The 24562-nt window shown below is 38.7% G+C and overlaps 1 protein-coding gene across 1 annotated transcript in view; it reads right to left on the reverse strand.

Moving 5' to 3' along the window:
* The window catches only part of fanca (FA complementation group A), a 26705-nt gene extending 2478 nt beyond the window's left edge, over positions 1–24227 (reverse strand). Inside the window, exons 1-38 of the mRNA XM_088080139.1 lie at positions 23937–24227; positions 22891–23003; positions 21783–21879; positions 21287–21441; positions 20051–20146; positions 19655–19728; positions 18897–19006; positions 17952–18062; positions 17698–17761; positions 17344–17456; positions 17079–17155; positions 15624–15765; positions 14558–14691; positions 14317–14427; positions 13021–13116; positions 12129–12191; positions 11251–11339; positions 11062–11122; positions 10888–10937; positions 10514–10584; positions 9970–10068; positions 9349–9482; positions 9176–9246; positions 8821–8920; positions 7756–7943; positions 7573–7669; positions 6283–6486; positions 5564–5637; positions 5202–5330; positions 5003–5072; positions 4626–4801; positions 4274–4379; positions 4091–4150; positions 3871–3975; positions 2496–2611; positions 1822–1984; positions 1276–1338; positions 6–99 (exon numbers count right to left, since the gene is read on the reverse strand). Coding sequence (XP_087936265.1) covers positions 6–99; positions 1276–1338; positions 1822–1984; positions 2496–2611; positions 3871–3975; positions 4091–4150; positions 4274–4379; positions 4626–4801; positions 5003–5072; positions 5202–5330; positions 5564–5637; positions 6283–6486; positions 7573–7669; positions 7756–7943; positions 8821–8920; positions 9176–9246; positions 9349–9482; positions 9970–10068; positions 10514–10584; positions 10888–10937; positions 11062–11122; positions 11251–11339; positions 12129–12191; positions 13021–13116; positions 14317–14427; positions 14558–14691; positions 15624–15765; positions 17079–17155; positions 17344–17456; positions 17698–17761; positions 17952–18062; positions 18897–19006; positions 19655–19728; positions 20051–20146; positions 21287–21441; positions 21783–21879; positions 22891–23003; positions 23937–23997 — 3937 coding nt within the window. The 5' untranslated portion in view covers positions 23998–24227. The remainder of the gene's footprint in view (positions 1–5; positions 100–1275; positions 1339–1821; positions 1985–2495; positions 2612–3870; positions 3976–4090; positions 4151–4273; positions 4380–4625; positions 4802–5002; positions 5073–5201; positions 5331–5563; positions 5638–6282; positions 6487–7572; positions 7670–7755; positions 7944–8820; positions 8921–9175; positions 9247–9348; positions 9483–9969; positions 10069–10513; positions 10585–10887; positions 10938–11061; positions 11123–11250; positions 11340–12128; positions 12192–13020; positions 13117–14316; positions 14428–14557; positions 14692–15623; positions 15766–17078; positions 17156–17343; positions 17457–17697; positions 17762–17951; positions 18063–18896; positions 19007–19654; positions 19729–20050; positions 20147–21286; positions 21442–21782; positions 21880–22890; positions 23004–23936) is intronic.
* Between the last annotated feature and the right edge of the window lie 335 nt (positions 24228–24562).

The following is a 24562-nucleotide window of genomic DNA, read 5'->3' on the forward strand; positions in this document are numbered from 1 at the left end:
TGTACCGTTCGGTTTAAAGATGAGCAGCCAGTCAGCAGAGTCGACTAACACAAGCAGAAGATCTGTGCAAACATTTCGGATGTTCTGATGGCTGCTCTCCTAAAAAAATGATCACAGACAGAACATTACACAGAGACTCCTTCACCCTGTATGAGATGCAACATAAACAAAGAGAAGCGGATTTTACTGCAATATGAGAGATGTTTTAGACTGTACATGTAAACATGACACATTTTGCTCTAAGCTGCTCATTGTTTTCATTTTCCCAGACTGTTTGCAATTGAAAAACTTGTCAAAAACATGTCTTTATTTGCATCATAGTGTTTACTTTTTAAACATAAATGTTACGTTTGGCCTGAGGGCGTGTGCAAAAATGAATGTGTAAAACCTTTGCATTATCTTAAATGAGTAGCTCAACATTTTAGGGAAATGTGCTTTCTTACCGAGTGTTGGATGAAAAGATTGATATCACTTATGTGTCAGTAAACCTCCAAAGTTTAAAAATGAATACATTACAGCTAAGCTAACCTTCTCCCTGACTACAGCTTTATATTAAACAGACAGACATCAGCAGTGGTGTAATGTAACAAAGTAATAATACTTTGTTACAGTACTTAAGTATTTTTGTGAATATCTGTATTTTACCTGAGTTTTTATATTTCTGTCAACTTTCAATTTTACTTCTCTACATTTCCTAAATAAAATGTATTCTGTTACTCCAATACATTTTCCCTAAGCATCTTAGTTATTACAAAATAGGGATGGAAGAGGAAGAAAAATTGGATTTCATACATCACTTATCCATTACTTTCATAGGGAACTTTGGCATTTCCACAACTAAAAACGTCCTTCCCAGACCATGTGTTTATAATGAAGAGTAATGAAGACGCTTTTCCTCACAGGCCTTGTATGTGAGAGTGCATGTTGCTCATTTGGGTTTATCAACCAGAGCCAGGCCTTTCATAGACCTTTTTCTCTAACTGCATATAACACTTTGGATAGTTCAAGTTCAATCAAATTATTTTGGGAATATGTAAATATGTTCATGAATGGTCACATATAATGTGTAGATAATGTGTAAAACATCTATAGACAATACAAAACATGTGTCATTTGTACAATGGTACAAATATAAACTACGTGTAGGCTGACAATCAATAAAGGCGTTAGGCGTTACCTAAATCCCACTACTTTACTGCGTCAAACCAGTGCCTGAACATAATCTATCTATATTGTGTGTGGCAGGAACATGGCCAATTAGTTAAAATTCATTACCTGAGGATTCAGGAGTGATGACAGGTAGTCGTTTACATACAGGAAAAGCAGAAAAACAAGCACCTGGAGAAAGAAATGAGATGAATGCAAATAAAAATAACAAAGGCATTAAAAAAAACACCAAAAACAACCTTTGGCTGTTTACAGAGCAAGTGTATGTTATTACAACAGATGAAATGTCCATTTTTGGAGAGCAGAGGCACTAATGAGGCCTTGAGGCTCAGAAAAATGGCTCAGTAATATTAATTAGCATGCAGGTAACCAACTATCATGTTTATTTCTATTTATGATTAAAGATAGTGTAATAAAGAAAAAAACTGTTGTTATTTATAGAACACAGCTTTCCAACAATCCCTGGCTGCCACTAACTTTTATGACACCACTTCAACATTGCCACAACATTATTCCTCCTGGTAGCAACATACAGACTGTAACTTACTATATGTATACAGATTACAGTTTCAAATGGAAACAAACCCACAAACACACTGGCTGGTTTTGACAGAGTGATGATGAAAATGACATGCATATGTGAAAGCTGTTCACCTGTCGGTGCTGTGTGCATTCCTTTGGTCGCAGTGTATTCAGGGCAGCACTGAAGCCCACGTGGTTGTTGCACCCACAGCCCTGCCAGGCGCTATGCAGGCTGGCGGCCAGCAGCAGAGCTGAACCTTCAGGCCCTGGCACTGACGACGGCCCCTTTTCTAAACTGAACACCAGACAGAATTAAAAATCTCCCTGATATGAGCCAAGTGAAGTAACCGAGACGCACAAAACACCAGAGACAAAACTGACAAAGAAGGGACCGCATTACGCCAGTTCTTTTTATCACCAGGGATACTCAACTTGCCTCGCCTGTGAGCCAATTTTGCAAAATGCCAAGAAGCCAGGGGGCCAGTCCCAGCAGTCCCATACATGTTTCTAGGATTTTAGGACATTAGGGAGTGCAGGGGATCCTCCACTGGTAAACAAGCTCCATTTTGATGCTGTTTTATGCACTCTGACACCTTATGTATACTAAAAGTACAAAATAATTCCCAGTGTGAATCACTTTAATTTTATTGTGAATTAAACAATGGTTGGGGGGCCACCCAGCTCCCTGTTGGGGTCAGATTTGGCTAAGTTGAGTATCACTGCCTTATCCTAACAGTAAAATGTTTACACAGTGGCCTGGAGTGAGGTGGATCAGGGCTCAGAGGTGGTGTTTTGTGAGGCTGTACCTGCAGGCCCAGTTCTGACAGTCAGTGAGGAGCTGCAGCTGCTCAGGTAAAGGCTCTCCATCACACAGACGATGCCACAGTGACAAGAGCACTGGAGACACACGCTCCCACCAGTGCTTCTCACACACACACACACACACACACACACACACACACACACACACACACACACACACACACACACACACACACACACACAAAATCATCATGAATCCTCATGTAATATCAGCATGATGTCACGTTATGATGATATAACAGATGTAGTGACTAAATGCAGGATCTTTTATTGTATTTTTACCTGTTCTGTCTAATCACTTTAATTCTTAATTGAACCTTTAAGATGCTATTAATAATGTTAACAATAGCTCCACAAGGACCCTAAAACTGAAGCAGCTAAGTGGAAATCATTCGTTTTAACATTTACACCTGTAATTTTCTACTGTGACAAGTCAAAATGTCCTCGTTTAAAAGGCATCTCCAAAAGCCTCAGTATTTTGTGTTTATCCCTCTTTAGCATAAACCTTGAAGCAAAGTGTGTGAAAATTTAAAGGCATAGTCCTGTTCTTTTGAAGAGAGGTAACTATCCATAGTCAGTGTATTACATACAGTAAATGACAGTCAGCACGCCCCCAGTTTGGGGAAGCTGGCTAAACCTAAGCGATGTACTGCAGTGGGTGCAAAATCAGTTAATACCAGTTTAAGTGTATGCTATTCTTAAAATTTTTTCCTGCTTTACCTTACCGTCAGATAGCAATTTCCAATGGGAAACTGAAGCTGTTACATCTCTCTCTTCAAAGCCAGACTCCATAGAGCAAAACAGGGATTTAATATTGCTGAACATCGGAGCTGCTGTGCTACCACTGCTTCTATCAGTAATTTGGTTTGTGTTATTGCAGGACTAAAAAAGATTAGTTTAGATTCACCAAAGTCACACAATAACACAAACTAACTTCTTTAAGGCAAAAAAAGCTCCTGTGTTTATTGAGCTTAAATTGCTGTTTTTGTCAGTGGAGTCTGGTGGCTCTGACAAGAGCATAGATGGAGGACTGAAGCCATTATCAGCTTCCCTGTCGGAACAGGCTTTCTGACAGAAAGGTAAAGCAGCAAAAATGTTCTCAATAAAGCATACTCCTCAACTGTTTTAGAATGTATTTCCGTAATAAAATATGTTTTGTTGCTGACCCACGTGCACAGCAATACACTGATTAGCTTCCGTGTCGATACCTCTGCCACTTCCCCAAACTAGCAGCATGACAACTGATATCTACTGCATGTGATTAACTGTTTATGGATAAGTACCCCATACAACTCCACTTCAAAAAAATGAGCCAACCCTTTAATTAAGTTTATCAGCTGTATGGGGAACAAACAGTACCATGGTGGAGACCAGGAGCAGAGGACAGCGTAGACTGATCTGAGCACAGGCTTTGTTGACTTCTTCTGCCGAGCGCTCACACCGTACACTGGCACATAACACACCCTGGAGATGAAACACAGACAGCAGACTTACATAACCTGATTTTCTCACAGGATCTCGTGGAAACACAGTAAATGTAGCTTAAATTTGATTTCTGTTTTAGTGGAGTTATTCTCACTCTCAGGAGGTGCGATGTCAGATGACAGGACAGTAAGCCGACTGGAGAACACACTTTTCTCTATTGTTGAAGAGAAGGAGAGGAATGCAGAGAAAAAAGATGAGAGCACTTTTCCTAACAGCTGGTCAGATTTGAGAGAGAAGTGTATTAAAATCTTATTAGATAATTAATCGGGCAGCTCACCTGATGCTGGTTTACATGTTCTATCAGCATGTTACAATCGAGAGTCATCCTCCCTCCCTCAGACTTTACTTTGATGAAAAGTGCTGCTGGGAGAGCCAGAAGTACTCTGTGACAGACACATGCAGAGAAGGTTCATTGAATTAGTGATGCTCAACTTATTGTCCCCGATAGGGTGCTAGGAGGCCCCTAAACCATCAAAGCACGTTGAGTATGTCTGCATTCAATCATAGAGATAATCTGCATCACGTGTGTGTGTGTGTGTGTGTGTGTGTGTGTGTGTGTGTGTGTGTGTGTGTGTGTGTGTGTGTGTGTGTGCGTGCGTGTGTGTGTGTGTGTGCGTGCGTGCGTGCACCTGTTCCATGTGTTCAGTGTGTGTTGCAGGCTGAGCTCAGTGCTGATGTTCGGGGAAGCTGAGGTCACTGTGAAGGAACATTTCTGAGACACCAACTCAAACAGGACGTCACACACATCAGCTTTGCTTCTACGGCTGCTAGAGAGATCAGTCACTTCAATCTCATACACAAGCTCCTACACACACACACACACACACCCACCCACACACACACACACACAAAAATGATGACACAAAATGATTGAAGTTTCAAATTAAATATCACTTTCTTGAATTGATTTTTATGCTTTTTCACTACGAATGTATTAAGGATCACAAAAGTATTCTAAAAAACTCTTTTCACGTGTCAGCTGAAAATAACGTATCAGTGTACACACATGTAACCTGGACAGGATGTCCGGCAGACAGGTGCCTCTTTCTGACCTCAGCCTTTCCGGGCTCTGCTCGCTGTAGGCATAAAATAAGCAGAAGAGTGACATTTTTACTAAAGATCGAAATAAAAATTTACATATACTTTGATTAGATTTTTTTGTTATTTTTTGGTTTCAAAAAGGGCGGATCAGGCTCTACTTCCACCTTAACTGTGGGTCCATAATGGCATTGAGCAGATGAGAGCAAAGGTTCTTCATGTCTCCTCCACAACCTCCCTGCGACTCCGGACGAGACAGATAGAGCTCCAAGCAAGCCCACTGCTGGTACTCCTGACTACACACACGCACGCACGCACGCACGCACGCACGCACGCACGCACGCACGCACGCACGCACGCACGCACGCACGCACACACACACACACACACACACACACACACACACACACACAGTTACTGGGTGCATTGACTTTATTTCTGCTGTATATCTAATGGCAACAGTGAGAGTTTTTGTTTGTGAGTGTGTGTGTGTGTGTGTGTGTGTGTGTGTGTGTGTTTCCTGCCTCACCGTTCTGGGTCTGACAGGGCGTCTTCACCTCTCTGTACTCTGAGCTCATGAGTCAGCCACTCTGAGAACAATAACTTGACAAACATAAAGGTTGGGGATTTTTTTTTGTCAATAAAATCAAAACTTTAATGAACTGAATATAAACTACAAAGGTGCACTCGGTGCATTCAGGGTTCCTGCACCTCAGGAAAGTTAGATTTAAGACGTTTTAATGCAGCTGGGAATGAAATTTAAGACCAGTTTTAAAATAACTGAAATTTAAAAAACCAAAAAAAACCAAAACATGAACCGATATCAATTACTATAGGTTAGGGACAATTTTGCTATTGTGTTACAAAAAAGTGCCAGTTTGGTTTACCTTAAAAAACGTATGCGTTTAACGTAAACTTAATGTATGCGAGAGTTGTTGGCTACTCTATCCTGATCTGTGTGAAGTTAGATTCTGTAAATTAGGCTATTAAAAAAAATAAAATAGATTATCTACAAGATATAATAATCAATTAATTTGAGGTTTCATGATGCTGTGTCAGAAAATATGATTCATGATATCCTGCTTCCAATGTCAATTTTGAGATTAGACAGACAGATACACACATGCACACACACAACCAACGCATGATCTCCTAAAGCCTTAACACCTGGCGGAGATAATTAAAGTAACAGGTAACACCAAGCCAATGCTTTATCTGTGACAGGAAACAAAAGTGACCTCACAGTACCTGATACTGTGGTGTGTGCTGCAGCTGACAGAAAGCTGGGTGCCTCCACAGATGCCAAGCGGTCTTCCTCCAGGTACTGTCGGTGAGTGTGGCGCTGCTCCACAGACCAGGCAGGTTCTCCTCCTGGTATTCACTACTGGGACCTCCAAAAGTGAGGGGACTTCTTCTGGCTTCAGGCAACAGTCTTGGGATGAGGTACAGAAGCTAAACAAACAGAATTTAGGTTTTACAAAACAATTATGATGAAGAGTCTAGAATAGAATATTCCTTTATTCCTTTATTGATCCCCCATTGGGGGAAATTTCAAGAACATAAGCATGATGATAGTTAAAGCACCTCCGGCATCCATAACAGCAACTCTTGTCTTTGCAAGGTTATAAAGATACTAAGAAGGTATTGGGTGTATTTCTTCTTCATCTCCTTCACAGCCCATTATTTTGATAAACGACTTCTGTGCTTAATTGGAAACTGGAGTTCTTCTATCAAATATTCTGTGTGCCTTTCCAGGGGACTCAACATTTGCTTTGAAGTCTGTGTCAGGGAATTACATATTAACATTATTGTTATTTGGACACCTGCTCGTGAACTGCAGGTAAACTGTCAAACGAGGCAGCTGATCAAATATGAGTCAAGGTGGAGTTTCTGCATTACTTAATGCAAAATGAATGTATTTTAGTGTCCAGTTTAGTTTCAAAATGACAAACCTTTTTGACCTGAATGAAATATTAGCATGGAAAACAAGAGATGGAGAAAAGGTGGTGACTCCCTACCTCTGAAGCGGTCATAAAGTTTGGATGTCCATTCCTCAATTATCTATATTACTTTTGTCTGTAAGGGTCCACCATCAATCAATCAAAAGGGTTTTTCATAAAAATAAATCCAAGTTGCATTTTTTTTTATCAGGATAAAGTGGTGTTGTGTCGGCATGATGCCAAAATCCTTAGGTGCTATTAAACGAGTGTTGTAACTCTCCGTCTCTCTGTTTTCAGAACTAGATCAAATGAGTGATTGGTTCTTGATATGTCATTCAATAGCCTAATTGGTATACAAGCAATATTCATGTTGTTTAAAATAAACAATTAGATAGTATGTTCTCTTTCTGCTAAACTGTTCGTTTTGCTGCTGAACCATTTTTTTGTTGCCTGTCCCAAATATACATCGTAAGGTGTAAGGTATAAGGTGTGAATGGTGTGAGTATATCCCCCATGGCATGCCTGACATGAGTCTTATGATGTTTTTATGTAACACATGCAAACCAAATGAAATTATAGTAGTAAGAGAAAAAGACACCTTCTTATAGAGGCTGTTGAGGATGTAGTCCTGCTGTTGTTGCTGAGGCACTGAGTCTCCTCTGCAGATCCCGTAACACACAGCTGCCACACACAACCTGGACAGCAACCAGAAGACTCTACGTCAAGGTGGCAGCAATAATGAGTCATGTTTGTCATCGTCCAACTGCACAAGTAACCTCACCTGACACAGAAGAGCATGTTAGTGTGTGTGCTGCAGACCAGCGCCGAACTAAGAGCTTCTCCAACAGGTACTGGCTCGGGCAGGATGGGCGGGTCCAGCTGAACCAGAGGACCACAGGACATGGAGACATGGAGATGGACCACAAATGCTGCCAGACCAAGCAAGTGGGCAGCACGCAGTGACGACCCCTTTTTTTGACAGGAGAAGTTTGTAAAGCTGACGAGTAAACCTACTGATCTGAGCAGCGTAAATGAATAAAGAGGTGACATAAAAACAAAACAATCCAACAGGATTCATAAACATTTCCACTAATAGGACTTTTCTATGACTTTGAGGCAAGTTTTAAAACCATATATACATGCATACTGAAACAATCATCAATACTCCTTATCAATGCTTTGTGCATTACTATAGAATGGCTTTTTAAAATATATGTTTTATTTTAAAAAAATAATGAATTCAGAGCAGGGTTAGGACTGAACATTAAAATGTAACTTAGGGGCTGTTTGTTATTTATGAGAGGGGAGGGGATAGTTTAAACATGCTTTCCAAACCCACAGGTCTGCAGGCTTTCTTAAAACAAAATTGGGCCTTTTTTCCTGTAAAAAAAAAAAAATAAAAAAATGGCGATTTTGTTTGCTTTAAAAAATGTTGGTGATTTTGTAAGAAATTTTTTTTTTTTCTTTCAAATGTTTTTGATTTTTTATTCAGGATCTATTTTGCCTTTACCTTTGCCTTGTTTTAAATTTGTGGCAAATATTCTCTCTCTTTGCCAGAAATTGTAAAAAAAAACCAAAAAACTGAAATTATTGTTGGATTTTCAAATTATGGATGTTCCTTGAACACATCATGTGTTATTGTTCATGTTTGTAAAACAAAATTTAATAACTTTTCCAAGACTTTCACGGGTATATTTTGTTTTCTGAAACTTTTCCAGGCCTGAAAATTGCTATCTGCCAATTACATGACTTTTCCAGGTTTTCCATGACTGTACGAAGCTTGATCCAAACATCATGGGAGAGAGTTAACAGACACAGAAGTGCATCTGAATACAGATTTATGTACCTGGTTATGAAATAAGTCCCAGAGTCTGTGTATGAGGCTGGAGAGGAACTGTGTGTTTCCGAGCAGCACACTGACAAACCTGGAGGCCCACAGGCTTTGTCTGGAGAGGACAAAAAAGGGACATAGTGAGTTACACATCCAGCACAAAGAGGCAATCTCATAACACAAACTGAATCTGTTTATTTCCAGACCTGTGCACTGAAAACTGGTTTAAATGACTTTGCTGCCTGTTTCTCATCACGTGCTCTATGAAGCTAAATGGATGTGTAGATACATCTGTGAGATTTTTGAAATGATTTCATCTAATTCCATGTTTACTACTTGCAAAATTTTCAAAAAAAGTTGTAATGCTCACTTATTAGGGGGGTTTGCTCTGGAGGCACATAACAAGCACTGACAGAAGTTTCTCAGGATCATGTTGACAACCTGAGAATTCAAGAATACATATAATTACTGACACACAGCCAACTGATACAACAGCACTGGCAATATAAAGACATGAAAACAATGAGTTTCATCAGTGCATACTCTGACGTGGAGCTCAGGGCACAGAGGGGGGTTCATGTGAAGAACGATGACTTTCTGTCCAATCAGCTCATCAGGACGACCAGGAAAGACGACATTCAGGGTGTGTGAAATCCTGGACAGCTGGGCCGACATCTCTGAGGACACATGATCAGCATGAGAGGTTTGGAAATTAAGGGTTCAAAGAGGCTACACACAGGGTAGTGAAGTCTTTCTGAGGTTGGAGATGTGCCAAGGAATTGAACAGACTGAGGGGGAAACTGAACGCTTGCTTGTTTGCTCGAGGCTGCAAACATCCTTTCATTTTATAGTTAGAGTTTACTAATGTATTAAAAAAACGTGTAATAGTATCAACAGTGGTTAAACCAGCACAGCTCTGAGCACAGCCGTGATTCTCTACTGACCAATCAACAAACTGCAGTGTTTCTAGCTCGACTTTTTTGTACCGGATCTGTGTGGAAGGCACCCCCACAGAGGGGTGACAAAATACAGGGATGTTATGGATCGGTTCCATTGGTGCCATCCACAACTTTTAACAATGGAAACGCAAAAAAATGCGTACAGAACTCAAATGAAGTGCACCGACCAGCTGGTGGAAACACAGCTTATGTCCTTTATGCCTACCTCCGTCGTTTCCCTCGACAACCAGCTCTGTAAACTCCTGCAGCTGAATCTTCAGGACGTCCAGAGGATCATCTTTAGTGTCCAAACACAGGGCACTCCCTGAAAACACACAAATGAAGAGAACCACTGTGTGATTATTACCTAACAGCATGAGGAGATTTCCTCTCTCAGTGCAGCAGCAAATACTGTAAGTAAGCTGCACCTTCAACATGAAACATTCACTGATTTTCAGATATTGTCATTTCTGTATTACATAACCTCCTAAAATACCATGAGGTCAGTCTAAAAATGAATGAATGAATTAATCTTTATTACAAACATGTAAAAAAAACCACACATACAAATAAAAATAATGAAATAATAAAAATGAACGAATTAATTAACTAATACAATTAAATGCACTGTTTTGTATGTGTTTGTTTCTCTAGCTACTCAATTACAATGAATCAGACGTATGATCTTGAAAACAAAACCACATACAAAACAAAAAATGGTGATTATCTTTGTGCATACACAATAAATGAGCATTATAAAGAAAACCCACCACTCTGCTGCCTCTGTTTCTGGCAGGACTCCACATAGGATGAATACTGTGCAGCAGGGATCTTATCCGCCCTTCAGACACACAAGTGTCAAAACAGTGAAAATACACAACATAATCAGCGTTAATCATTGTTGGTAAAGCATAACAAAAACAATCAGATGCTTATTCTTATCAGGCACAAAGACACAAACAAAAAAAAAAACAATGATGCTACCTAGAAATTCACACTTTCCCAGATTAACTGTGTTAAAGAAAACATTTTGTGACAATAAATACATGATAGGGTTACATTATTATAACTCAAGTCTAAAAAGTTGTTACAGAGAAACAGAGAGAGTTTTACTGCATTTTAAAAGCCACTGATACTAACTCACTTTTTCAGAGCTTCAATGAAACTCATCCGAGAATCAGCTTTGACAGGAAGCTGGAATTAAAAGACAGTTTAACTTAAATTCATGCATTTGATGTGAAGATTTATGACAAAAGAACCTTACATATAACAACTGTGTAGATCGAGCAAAGAATCATAGTAAGGTGAAGGTACTCACCATCCTCGGTGTCAGCAGAGCCGGGAGGAATCGTGTCAGGAAATACTGCCGCCGGAAAATACTGTGAGACAGAGGTGTCAAATAACTGTCCATGTCTTGATTTAGCTCTTACATTTACAGGTTATTTTAAGGACATACATATACAATGATGGACTTTATGGATGTGCTGCAGGCAAGGCGACTGAATACCTGGCCTCCATGACTGTGGCAGAGATTCTTCCGGTATTGTCAAATAAAGACACGGCCTTCTCCACATCCTGTTCAGCCTGGCACTGTGGCTGCACAAACATCATGCTATCATGTGCTACTGAGATGTTGAAAACATATCTGACAATAACACATTTTGCCCAATAACAAAAAAAGGTGCTGTAACAGGTATGAATCAGCAATACGTTTTAATGCCGACTGAAATGTTTCTCAAGCATCTAGTTTCAAAATCTGTTAAGAGCTCAAAGTTGGCATCACGGGCCAGATGCATAAAACTCTGTGTAGATTCACAACTAAAAAATCTTGTTTTGTTGCCCTGTTTATAATGGCTTGAATGATGTACTTCTTACTAAGACGTCATCAATTTATGCCTGTTTCTTTTGGTTGGATGAATATGAAAAACTTGAGTTGTGTTTCAGGAGGGGAACCTTTTTTGTAGTAAATTTCCTTGCTCAAGCTGTCAAAGGAGGCAGAATACTTTGTTTAAGACCGAGCTGTAAAATAATCTGTAATCTTTGTAATGAAGTGAAATGTAATGAATTATTTGACTGCTCCAACTGTAATTTTGGTGATTTATAAGCCCATGAGGGCTGGGAACATTGTGTGCATGTCATGAAAATAAAAGAATCAATCAATCAATCTGGTTTTTAAATCTCAGTGTAAGTATGATGAATGAAATGTTTTTATCTATTTAGTTCTCGCAGCCACTTTCCTGAGCTCAGTAAATTAAAAAGCCTCATCAAAAGAAGGGCACTCTGTACTGACATCACTCATCATCTCTCATTGACCAAAGTGCTGAAGCACAAACAATTCATCAACAGCTATCATTACACAAACAAACCACAGGGTGTCACTGTTACCTGCAACGATGCTGCACCTGCGCCGGAAACATCCTCATATAAACCCATGTCCTCCACTGACTCCTGCGTGTGTGTACACACACACACACACACACACACACACACACACACACACACACACACAATACATCATGGATCATGAATACAAGAACAAATCACTCAACATTTGGCAGGACTGTGTCTAGTACAGATACTATTGAATTTCAACATTTTTTTCTCCCAGCGATCTGAATCATACTAATATAATCTTTATATTAAGTTTAAGTTTAATTACACATTTAGATAAAAAGAAAAAAAAACAAAGAACAAGAATATAAAACAGTTTGAATGTGCAGGTGAGGTAGAAACTCCACAAAGGGCGTTTTTGTAATGACCTCACCTACAGAAAAGAATACAGTATATACACAGATTTAAAAATACTACATGATGCAAAGTAAGATATCAACATAAATACATATCTTCTACCCAATCATCACTACTGAAAAGAAATAAACATATCATATGAAGTGGTGTTATGCAAAAACACAGAAGCCACACAACATACTGATGATCTATATAATACTAAATCTTTCTGACATCAAACCACCTTTAAGTTTCTTTCTGTATTGGGACAAAAACATAGAACTGCTTAAAAAGTTCATGTTCCATATCTGGGCTCCATGTTATTTATGTACTTTCCTCTAGATGCACACTGGTAATTAAAGTTTTTTTGTTTATCTAGTTGGATAACAATTAACTTAAGAAGTATAGATTTAAAAAAAAAAAAAACATTTAAGTTTTCTGGCAAGTCTGATGTCATATACAGCACTTGTGTTATTATTTTTTCAAAATAAAAATTTCAAAATATTAAGTATTAATATAATTAAGTATTAATTTTAACCCCCACTCTCACCTTGAGGTCAGCCAGTCTGGTCTTGGCCAGAGAGACGTACTCCATCAGGAGGTTGCGGTGTTTCACAGGCACATAAGGAGGCTGCAGGATGTGAACCTACAGGGAGAAAATCACAGTGAGGTGCTGAAAATCACAGCTGAGTCATTTATTTATTTTAAGTGTTTTCTTACAGCTTGCACTGTAACTGTATCCTTCAGCCATGTTAGAGTTTTCTAGTCTAGCACAGACTGCAGACAGAGGTGGAAGAATACTCTAATCTTATACTTGAAAAAAGTACTAACATAACAGAAGAAAAACTCCATCACAAGTGAAAGTCCTACATTTAAGGCATGACTTAAAAGGGATACTTTGCCAATTTTCAACCAGCTTTGTATTGTAAGAGGTAGTATGTGTTGATTAACTGTGGTAAACTTCCCTCCCTCTTGGGCTGTTGCTCAAACTGCATGCTGTACTTCTGCATTTTTGTATTGTCCACTATCAAGGACATAAGAGTACAGAGCTGGATCAAGAGACTAACCAGCCCCCTCTCTATCTTAAAGTTGGACCGAAATCTGATCAAAAGGTAAAACTAGGCAGCGTTGCTCAAATATAAGTCAAGATTATGTTACTGCACTGCCAATTTATCCCCTATTCAGACAGGTATTTTAATGCCCCGTTTAGCTGTAACAGTGAAAGTTTGTGATCAAGAAGCGGGCACCATACTGCTTCCTGCACAGCAAAAACGGTGGCCGAAAAATCGAGATCAGGTGGTAAAACTAAGCAGCGAAGATCAAATATAAACCATGATTCCGTTACCGAGTTGTCCATTTAATGCCTCAAATTTTTCAGAATCATATTTTACACGGACCAGTCCACATTACGTCACCCACCAGCAGGAGTGTTTATGGGTCTGATCAGGCGCGTAGCCTTCTGGTGGTTGCAGGTTTTCTATCTCCTGAGCAAAAGCGCCCTTTTTCTCTGTTTTCTCTGGTCATGTAGCACCAATTTCAAAGGTATTTACATCTTTCTACTGCAGAGACTGCCTAGTTTTATGTAAAGGCCTTCTTTATATCAGTGAAATACCTCTTAAAGTAAAAGTACATAAGTATTAGCAGCTAAACATAGCATCTTTACAACATAAGACATTCTCTGTGACTGATACATGATAACATAGACTAGGGTTACTTTTTGCTGTTGAAAGGACCAGTTCACAGGATCATTTAAGGTTAATCTAATATAAAAGGCACCATAAATTTTATGTCCAGTGAAATGAGGTTATTGGCAACGTTTCTGAGTCAGAGATGTGCAGAGTGTCACCTTGAGGTACAGTGGGGGTTCAAACGGCACCAGGTCAGACAGGAACTTGAGCAGAAACACCAGAGATTTCTTACTGGTCGCGTGGTAGCCGCTTCCTCCACCGAAAGACATCTTAAAAGACAGAATATAATAAAGCTTCAAGGTCCGCTCAGAGGCATTAAGAAAATGTAAAGATGCTTAATATCAACAGCATTAATCCAAACAAATCAATAACCTAACATCTAGTGTTGAAAAGCCAAACCTTGAACCAGTTGCTGTAGGAAGGAAAGATGCCGGGTCCCTCCAGCGCACCCTGCCGAGCCAAGAGGAAGGCTGTTATCATGTTCTCCAGGTCATAGCCTTCAAATGCAGAGCTCAGCAGTCTGGACAGCAGCTCTGGTACCGAACACAACAGATACGACAAGCCTTTTAACCCTGGAGTCAATACGAGTCCTTTTTACATCAGGTTTCTATTGATCTGTGTTTTTGTGTGTATACATCAGGCTGACACACAGTATATTAGTTAACTGGTTCATTAAATTCAGCTTTTAAAAAAGCTAAATCTACAGGCACCAAACGATTAAATTTAATGGTTTTAAGACCTTCTCAAGATACCTTTAAACCCAATTGAAGACTGATTTTTGGACAACTGATCTTTTTCTTACTCAGACACTGCAGGTATGTACAGTATAAAGGTAAGTAGTATAAGTGTAGTCCTGTGCAAAGGTAGGTTTTATGTAGAAATTGTATGGTTATTAGGGTGAGTAAAGCTCTACATTAGAGATACTCAGCTTGCTTTCTTGAAAGGCACTTTTGCAAAATGACTGGAGGCCAGGGGATAGTCGCAGCAGTCCCAGAGCTAAGCTAAGACCTCTGTTGGGGGTTGTGGGGGATCCTCCACTGGCACCTTTTTTGATAAACAATCTCTTTTTCGATGCTGTTGAATGCACACTGGAACCTATGTATACTTAAAGTACCAAAACAATTCCCAGTCTGAATCACTTTATTTTTATTAGGAATTAGAAAATGGTTGAGGGACCACCCAGTACCCTATCGGGGGCCAGATTTGGCCCACAGGCTGCAAGTTGAGGATCACTGATCTACATTTTGCCAACACATAAGTTTAAGTACAAAGTAAAATCATAGTATTGTACATTTTTAATGATATTATTAGGTCAGTTTTTAATGACACATTTTTTAAAAATGGTATAATAGTGAATTATGACTTTCAGTGCTTTTTCAAATGTATTTTATTAACTTATAATATTGGTACTTGGCAGTTTGAATCCGATATAACAGATGCCAGTAGAGGCAGGCTGTTGTGTTACCTGTTAGGCTAGGCTGGGCACTGGGGTTGTAAACCAGCAGAGTGGAGAGGAAGCACAGGACGTGTTTCCAGTTGACCTCGTGGGTTTCCAAAACCTTCTGCAGGTGACACAGAAGCTGCTCCACACTGAAGATCACAGCCAGCTTTTACAGAAACACAGCAATAACACGTCAATAACAACAAGTCATTGTTAGCTCTGTAAAACAGACCCTGCCGGCCAAAGATCTGAAGAAACAAAAAGCACTTAAAGTGAGCTCTTTGGCTCTGTGAAACTAAATACTCAACAGCTGTTCAGCAGAAACCAAGAGCAGAACACAGGGGAGAGACTGACAGACTGACATACAAGCGGTTTGCTGCAGCAAAGAACATCATAACAGATAAATCAATACTCTCGATTGTGTGTTTGTCTGGGCTTAAGTGTGTACGGCTGCAGCCTGAAGGGATCTGACGGCTGTTGCATCTGGCTACAGTTTAAAGGACAGGAATGGGATTGATTGTGTAGACAGCAGAGGAGTGAGGTTTGCTGCTACTGATCTGATGTGCAGTTTTGATTAATTAAAACTAATAGTCAGAAATCAGTTAATTTTTCATACACCCTCTTATATGTAAAACATATTTTTAATCTGAGCAAACTCAAAGGGTAACCAGCATTTTCAAGCCTGAACCTTATTTTCCCATGGTTTTGTGTCTGAGTGACTCAAAGGATCTTAAAAACATTTTGTTGAAGATCCTCTTTGTTTGATTTGAAACAAACTCAAAATTGGCATCACCATACACAACAGACTTACATTTAGATAATCAGTCATTTTAGCGCATGTACAGCAACATATTTTTCAAATCTAACTGGGTGAATTAAAGGTTTATTTCAACCAGTAGAAAGACAAACCAAAACAGCTTTTATGAGATTTTTTGTTTTTTTGGGTTTTTTTTAATGTGGACTTTGAATGAAGTGTGTTTTACAATGATAAAAACACTACTGATTAAACAGAGCCTGATGAGTTAAAAAATATAATATAGATAAAGGATAATATAATAATAGAAGGTCTATCTCTGTAAAAGTCTTGTCAGACACTTACATTAACAATCTGAGCCTCTTAGTGGTAAAAACAACACTTTTTTGAACGTTAATTCATGGTGCTCCATTGTCCACAGGGAAAACAATGCAGCTTTTGTTTGCATCAGATTCAAAAACTGTTGGTCCTGTTAGTCACTTAAACACAAAAATGAGTGGAAAATATACTTCAGGTTACAAGTCAAGTTAAGTCAAGTTACTTTTTTCCCCCATTATCTGGTTTTTCCTTAGTCGATGTATGGGGCCAAAAGACAGGGTGATGTCGTATGCTGTAAAGCCCTCTGAGGCAAATTGTGATTTGTGATAATGGGCTTTATAAATAAAATTGACTTGACCTTTAATAATATGTGCTGGTTTATAACCTGGGCTACATGAAGCATTTACCTTACGGAAAAGAGAAGTCAACGACCGGCTGGCTTTTGCAAAGGTCCACTCATTCTGCAGCGTGATGGCATCTGACACTGCAGGTAAGTGATCAGTTGGGAACACTTGACTCAACATTATTAAAGCATGCATTGTTCATCAAATTTTTATTTCAACATCTTCTTAAACCAGAATTTTTTTAAATGAATTTCTTACAAGATTAGTGTAGGTGTTAGGTGTAGGCATTATTAGGCATCAATAATGATAAACTTGTGTCTGACTTTACCTGTAAGTCGAGGCTTATAAGTGAGAGTCTGTGTGAGGGAGTGTGTGAAGAAACGTTGAAGGGTTTCCACTGAAACTGAAACTCCACACAAAGAAGCATCAAACATCTGAATCCTGCACGAAACAGAGGGTAGAGGAGAAAGAAATTAAGACATTAAACATCATACATATTATTAATGCTGAGGCAATGATCACCTATTACCAATGACACACTGTTTGTTCACTATAGATAAAATACACAATCTAGAATAAGTTATTTATGCACAGAAACAGAGCTGTTAATTTTGAGGCTACTGGCTGCAGCGTTTAATTACAGGAGTGTTTATCTGATATCATAAATACAAAAACTAAAAACCATAGTTCAGCTCCCGTGCCAGCAGACTGCAGCATCACACTCTTTTCCACAGAATCCAGAAGCCCTGAAGAAGACAGACGGAAAAACAATAAAATGTTAAAAAGCAGGACAAAAAAATGAAGTACTAAAATGATACTTCTAGCAGTTGAAAGTAGAAAACAGCTTTCAAGGTCCGGAGATGTGACTGAAAGTGCTTTACTAAATATTTCATCAACACAGGACGATGTGGGTGGGATAAGGACATGTAGACTCACAGAAGAGCATGTCGTCCAGAACTGAGCAGCAGAGCAGGGGCGTCTTCCTGTCTGCAGCGGCTGGCTCCTGGCTCACTTCAAAGCCAGCGCCAACCAAGACTCTGACTACAGCTGAAATACAGCAGACTGTTTATTAGCATAATCCTTAGCAGCAGCATCTGTCATTTGGTGAATATTTTATCAAATGTACTCATACCATGAGTGCGTTTTGTTTTTGTAGCTTGGGGGATTGCAGTTAAAACCAAGCGGCAACCTCCAGGGCAGAAAAATAGAGCCAATGCTCAAGTGCCAAAAACTGCAGTTCATTGAACGGCCACTTGAGACTGGCTCCAAAACAGAGTGAATCTGCATAAACCTCCATGTTAAAATGCCCAACTTTACAGCAGAAATAAAAATGTTTACAGCCTGGCACAAAGAAAAGTTTTGGTCTCTGCTGCCTTTTGTTAAGATGGACTTTTTAAAGGTATAGTCAGTATTTCTTGGGAAATGTGCTCATCTGCTTCACAAAAGTGGTGTTATTTCGCAGATCAACCATGACATCAGTCCTGACATTTAGAATCAGCTGGGCAACACTATCGAGCTTGTCGTCACTGTTAAGCAGAAACCCTCAGAAACACAAAAAGCTGAATGCACTGGAGAAAATCAGAACCATTTTCTCTTTACAGAATGTAACATCGGCCCATCAGGTCAGAGATACAGATTTATAAACTTTGAGCGCAGCAGGTTTAACTTTTCATGCACAGCATTTATACCAGGGCTGGGGCTTGTAGGGCGTTATTGGCACCACTGTTTACAATGTTTTTGTTTTGGTTATCCTTCTTGGTGTGGACGTCCCTTTGAGCTGCTTTTGTTTGTCAACGGTTTTAAGCCGTTTGTCGGTGAATGATTGAGCCCACATCTTCCATTAAGCCCAGCTAGAAGAGTGAGTGAAATCTGTGTCCTTACTTGACATCACTTTCTGCTGAACTTGTTCGGCCTCCTCTTCTCCCTGTGGAGGCATCCAAACGCAAAGAGCCTTCAGCTGAGATGCCAACCACAACCTCACTCCTTCATCACTGACAGGAGAAAAAGCAGAAAGAGAGCAGAGCTGAGTGAAAGGTTAATGCTCATTTCCTGCAGAAAGGTTTTAGGTGTCAGTCATGCTTTAAACATTCATTATCCTCAAATGCACAGTGACTAGGGTCTCCTTTTCTGTTGTGTGGAGCTCATATTTATGTCCCTGAGGCATGAGCTCTGTGTACAACTGAAAGATATCTCTTACTGCAGCCACAGAGGGGCACTGTAACAACAAAACTGACAGAGAATGTGTCTTCTGCTGCTCAGGTTAGATATACAGTAACACTGAATGTTATTACTTTTAATGCAACCTTTATGAATCCATGCAGTTTGACTCGTCATCTATGCAGATTCACACATTCGGATAGAAATCCAGGTACTGAGCACATCTCTCTGGGATCATGTGACTGAGAGTATGTCCTGAGGGGACAGAGGTCTAATCAATGCTTGCTAGTGTTGATGTTCAAGTTTGAATTTTCACATTATAGCGTCTGAATTTAATCCATCACATTTGAACAACTAGATTTTTTACTTGGCTTGGATTTTTTTGTTGTTGAAAAATGAAAAATAAAACCATGCTTACAACATTACAAACTAAACGTACCTAAAAGTGAACTGGAAAAAAAAAACACCCTAATATTTCTTACCTCTCTATGATGTACTTCAGATTGAGGATGTTGTAAAAGTGAAGATGGTACACTACCTCCAGCTTGGGCAGCCTCTGTAAAAAAAAAAAAAAAAAAAAACATTAAATATTTCATTTGCTTCATCCATTATATAAGAAAGCCAAGCCGGGTCTTTCTTATTGTGACAGTGTACAGGGATAACCAGCTGTAAAGACATAAACAAAGCAAGTGGAAAAAATGTTCACTCTTATATTTTTAACTTCTTCAGTGTTTACTTGATCTGGACTGTGTAGAATTCAATCTGAAAATCCCAAAAAAAGGCATTTAAAGGAAAAATAATGGGATTACAAACTGTGCAAAACCTTAGAAGTAAAAGCCTTTTTTAGGCTTCATGTATGACCTCTAACATGCACACACCTGATCTTTTTTGTACTCCTGCCAGAGCAGTTTAGGGCAGAGGGCTCCCTGTGACAGCAGCTCTCTGCTGGACTCCAGCAGTGCACACAGCTGGACCTGGAGGGGACAGGGATGGTATTTAATATTTGACATGCTTTCTGAAGAAGAATCTCAACAAGAGTCCTGCAGTAGTAAAAGACAAACTCAGTGAAGAGACTTCTATGGCTGCCACTGTAGCTGAAAAAAGTCAAACCACAAAAGTAATCTGCCGACACATCGGCAACACAGATTTGATGAAACGCCCACTTTAAATATGCAGAACTGATGTTACAGTGACGTTTTCAGTAAAGGGAAGTTCACCTGAAAACGCTAAGTCACTGTGCATGTGACAACCACAATGACACACTGAATCACAAAAATACAAAAATGAGCACACACACATCGCTCTACAGGCACTATTCTGAAGGTGCAGCTGAGCTTTTTAATGATAAAACAATATTATAACCAGGGTTCGTACAGACTGGGGCAAATCAAAATCAAGGACTTTCAAGTACTTCTTCCAGTGCTCATTTTTATTTTCAAGGATGAAACTGTTTTCTCCACAACCAAGAGAACTGTGCAAATTCGTAAATGGAGCAAACATGCTACCAGGAATTAGAATTAACTTACATTATTTCCATTTTATTTTATTACTTTGATGTTTGTTATATTACTTACTATTTTATTATATTTTATTTTATTTCATTATTTTTATTACTTTTTTTATTTATTTAGGTATTATTAGTTATCTGTTCTTGTTATTATTATAATTCTTAATGTTATTGTCATTTTTCATTTATTTTATTTGTGTGACTGTGTGAGGGGATGTTTATTTGTATATCGATGTGCATGTTTTGATGTGCAGTTAAAACGTCAATAAAAATATTGTTGAAAAAATATATCATTTATAAGTGGCTAAATTATTCAGGCATATGACTGGCAAAGCACAAAAAAGGTTTGAAACATTTGCATAATACGTTTCATGAAATAAATCATTATTCAAGTTAAAAATTGTCTAATTTTAAGGTTTGCCAGGACTTACATTTGTGAAAATCAGATGTAAGTTGTTCAAGCACCTCGTGTGTAAGCACCTTGTGCGAACCCTGTTTCATGTAATAATGTGAAAAGTTTCACGTTACAACAAGATAAATAGTATCTTGTTACAACAAGAAACGCTTCTTGTATAGCATCAACTGTCAGATACTGTCAGATACTCACCCGCTGAGAGGAAGTGAGCAGCCCTCTCCTCTTGTCCTCTTCCTCCTTCACTTCCTCAGTTGCAGTGATCTCCATCAGTCTCTCCAGCATCATCCTCACTGACAGCGCAGCCACCGGGACACCCAGCTGCGAGGCCTGACGTCTCAGCTCACACACTGTCCACAGACGATACAAGACATCCTGCAGTTCACAGCATTTACTTTGTGGTGTGTAAGTGCAAGCAAACGACATCTGAAAACTGATAACTGTCCACATGATAAATAATGAAAACAGACCTTTAAATGTGAATTTAGTCATTTCTGCAGCAGCGGACTCAAACATGATATACTGGAGAGTCTTGAGACGCCCTTGCTGTTTCTGCACTTTTCATTCTTTATGGTTTTACAGGATTTGTTTTGCATTTAATGTGTATGGCAGCCGGTGTCTCTGGGCCTCTAAGTGTGTTAACTTTTGATAAAATCGAGGCTATTTCTGAGATTTTGAATCAAACACTCACCCAGCAGTGATCCTGCAATGACAGATGAGATGCCCTCAGACTCAGCCCGTTTTTCCTCTCCTATCTGAGTGCGGAGGATGTTGCACGGATCTGGATTCTACAGTGTGAAAAATACAGTAACATTAGTTAAAGGTCAGCAAATACAGAATTTAAACCTATTACTTTATCATCAGCCCTCCACCTCTCAACTTGAGGATGAAGCAGCTGAAAGCAAACATGAAAATGACCTGAAAGTAAAAAAGCATTTGTTTTGATTTTTTTTTCTTGAACATAATTTTAAATATAAATTTATTATAATTATAAATACAGTTTCCCCATTTTTGGGATTATTTCCTAATAAATAAATAATGTGTCCTCATGATTCCTAATAAATTTTTTAAAACTATTTTTAGAGGAAATTTCTTGCAATTTTTGGGACATTTCTTGCCAAGATGCTCATTGCCTTTTTCAAAAGCAGTCAAATGAATTCACTCAATTTTCAAATGGGTCAAATAGCTTGTGAAAGGCGTCTGAACGCAGCACAAGAAAACAGATGTCAACCTAAAACCTGGGTCAACATCAGTTTTCTTCTGCTGTAAAGTTGCTGCAAATCAACTTTCCTTTTAGCCACAGTGTAATGTGGAATACTTTCTACCAAAGCAAATTAAGTAGCACATACGGTAAATGCAGTATTATGGTGAGGAGAAGCCGCAAGTGTTTCCATTGGGTCAAATATAACAAAACACCTTTTATATTTCTGTCATAAATTCTAAAAATGTGGCATTTTAGACACATACAAAAGCTGAACAAAGCTTTTGAAATCAATGTAAGAGAAGGTATGTGATGTTAAATGCCAATAAAAAGTACATTAAAATATCCATAATCTGAATATATATATATATATATATATATATATATATAAACAATTTCCTTACTTAAACCATTTAGACGCACCTTTTTTTCCCTTTTTTTTCAAGTTTGAGGTTAATAGTCTGATAATCATAACAGTGTCCGCTTCACAGGCCTCTTACTGAGTGCACAGATTTGTTTAAAATGTCACTGTAATGGTTTCATGTTTGGCTGTGCAGCTCAGCGGGTTGTGCCTCCATGCTGAAGTCCGCTCACTCACCCCGACCTCCCTGAGCAGACTGCAGAGGTTCTGCTGCTGCTCCAACAGCTGGATCGTTGCCTCCTGCAGCCTCGGACCATCTCCCTGCTTCGGCCTCTTCACCACACGACCAGCTGGGAATATAACAGAAATGAAAAACACATATGCTTATAAATAAAATAGACTATAATAAAATAAATGATATAAATAATTATAGAAACAAAAAATAGAATTATGTTCACGTTCAAGTAAAAACACAAGTGCTAAAAAAACACACTAAAACACACTTTGTTTTGTAATAAAACCATAAAGTACTAGATGCTATAAGCAGTGGTGGAATGTAACTTAGTACATGTACTTAAGTACTGAGCTTAAGTATGAATTTGAGGCAGTTGACCTTTACTTGAGTCTTTTCTTTTCATGCTTCTTTATACTTTTACTTCACAGCATCTCAGAGGAAAATACTGTAGTTTTTATTGCACAATGGTCATCTGACAGCTTTAGTTATTTTACAAATTAATATTTTTGAGTTTATAAAATATAATGTTTTGTTGTAACTAAAATTACCAATTTATACATTTACAGCTTCAATTCGATTCTCAGAAAAGTAATTGCAAACTATTTTCATTTCAAAGTCTTTTATATATATTTTTTAATAGAATTTTTTAATCATTTTGAGTTTTTTGTGTTTTTTTCTTAATTTTTTTAATTCATATACTTTTAATAATACTTCAAGCATATTTTCCTGGTTATACTTACTTAAGTAAAGGATCTGCATACTTTTTCTGTTCTAAGTATCAAACACATAAAACACCCAGCACTGTACATCTAGGAGGTTATTTTGTTGTAAAGAAATGTACATAAGGGCGTTTGTCCATAAGGGTCATACCAAACTCCACTTTTGAACATATCCTCGCTAATAGCTGACGCTACAACCGTCAGACTATGTTTACATGACTAATGTTAGTTTGACCACATTTTGAGAGGGTATTTTCATTTCAGACTGCCTTCGTGTATTGTGTATGAAGGTGGAGTATAAATAAAAACGTTAATGTGATAAAACTCACCGAGGAGGCTCGACAGAGTCCTCTTCTGAGAAACCGATTCACACGATGCACTCAGTGACATTTTCCTTTGGCTGAAAGTTTAACAACGCTCCGAGAGGGAGTTGTCGTCTTTTATAAGTAGTTATTAACGTAATTAACACGTTGACAGTGTTTTAATGACAGCATGAAATCCCTGATTTGCTGCTTTCAGCTGCTGCGGTGATGTTTTGGTTCTTCTACTCCTCCATGTTGCTCCTCGCGCTCTTCTCTCCCATTGGTTCATTCTAGAGCCAATCAGGACAGAGCACAGAGCAGCGTCATTTACCACCCAGCTGTGGGACAAACAGAAAATAACCCGGAGTTTTAAGGGACTGTACTTTATTTATCAGAGTAGAGGGGTGGCTGGGGTGTGACTTTTTTATATCATGACCCTCCTCTGAGCTTTAAATATATTTCATGAGCCTCCGAGACTGACTTGGGGAAATGCATGACCCTCCCTCCAGCATAAATGTATTTATGTAGTTTCTGGCTTTGATAAATTATGTGATTTTGGAGAATTTTAAACAAAAAATGTCTTTTAAACCCACTTACAGGTTTTCTGAGGATAATTAATACAACCCTTTAACACCTGGAGTGACATCACTTTT

Source organism: Plectropomus leopardus, chromosome 7, assembly GCF_026936395.1.
Source record: "Plectropomus leopardus strain MGB_pleo_1.0 chromosome 7, ASM2693639v1, whole genome shotgun sequence".
Classification (NCBI taxonomy): domain Eukaryota; kingdom Metazoa; phylum Chordata; class Actinopteri; order Perciformes; family Serranidae; genus Plectropomus; species Plectropomus leopardus.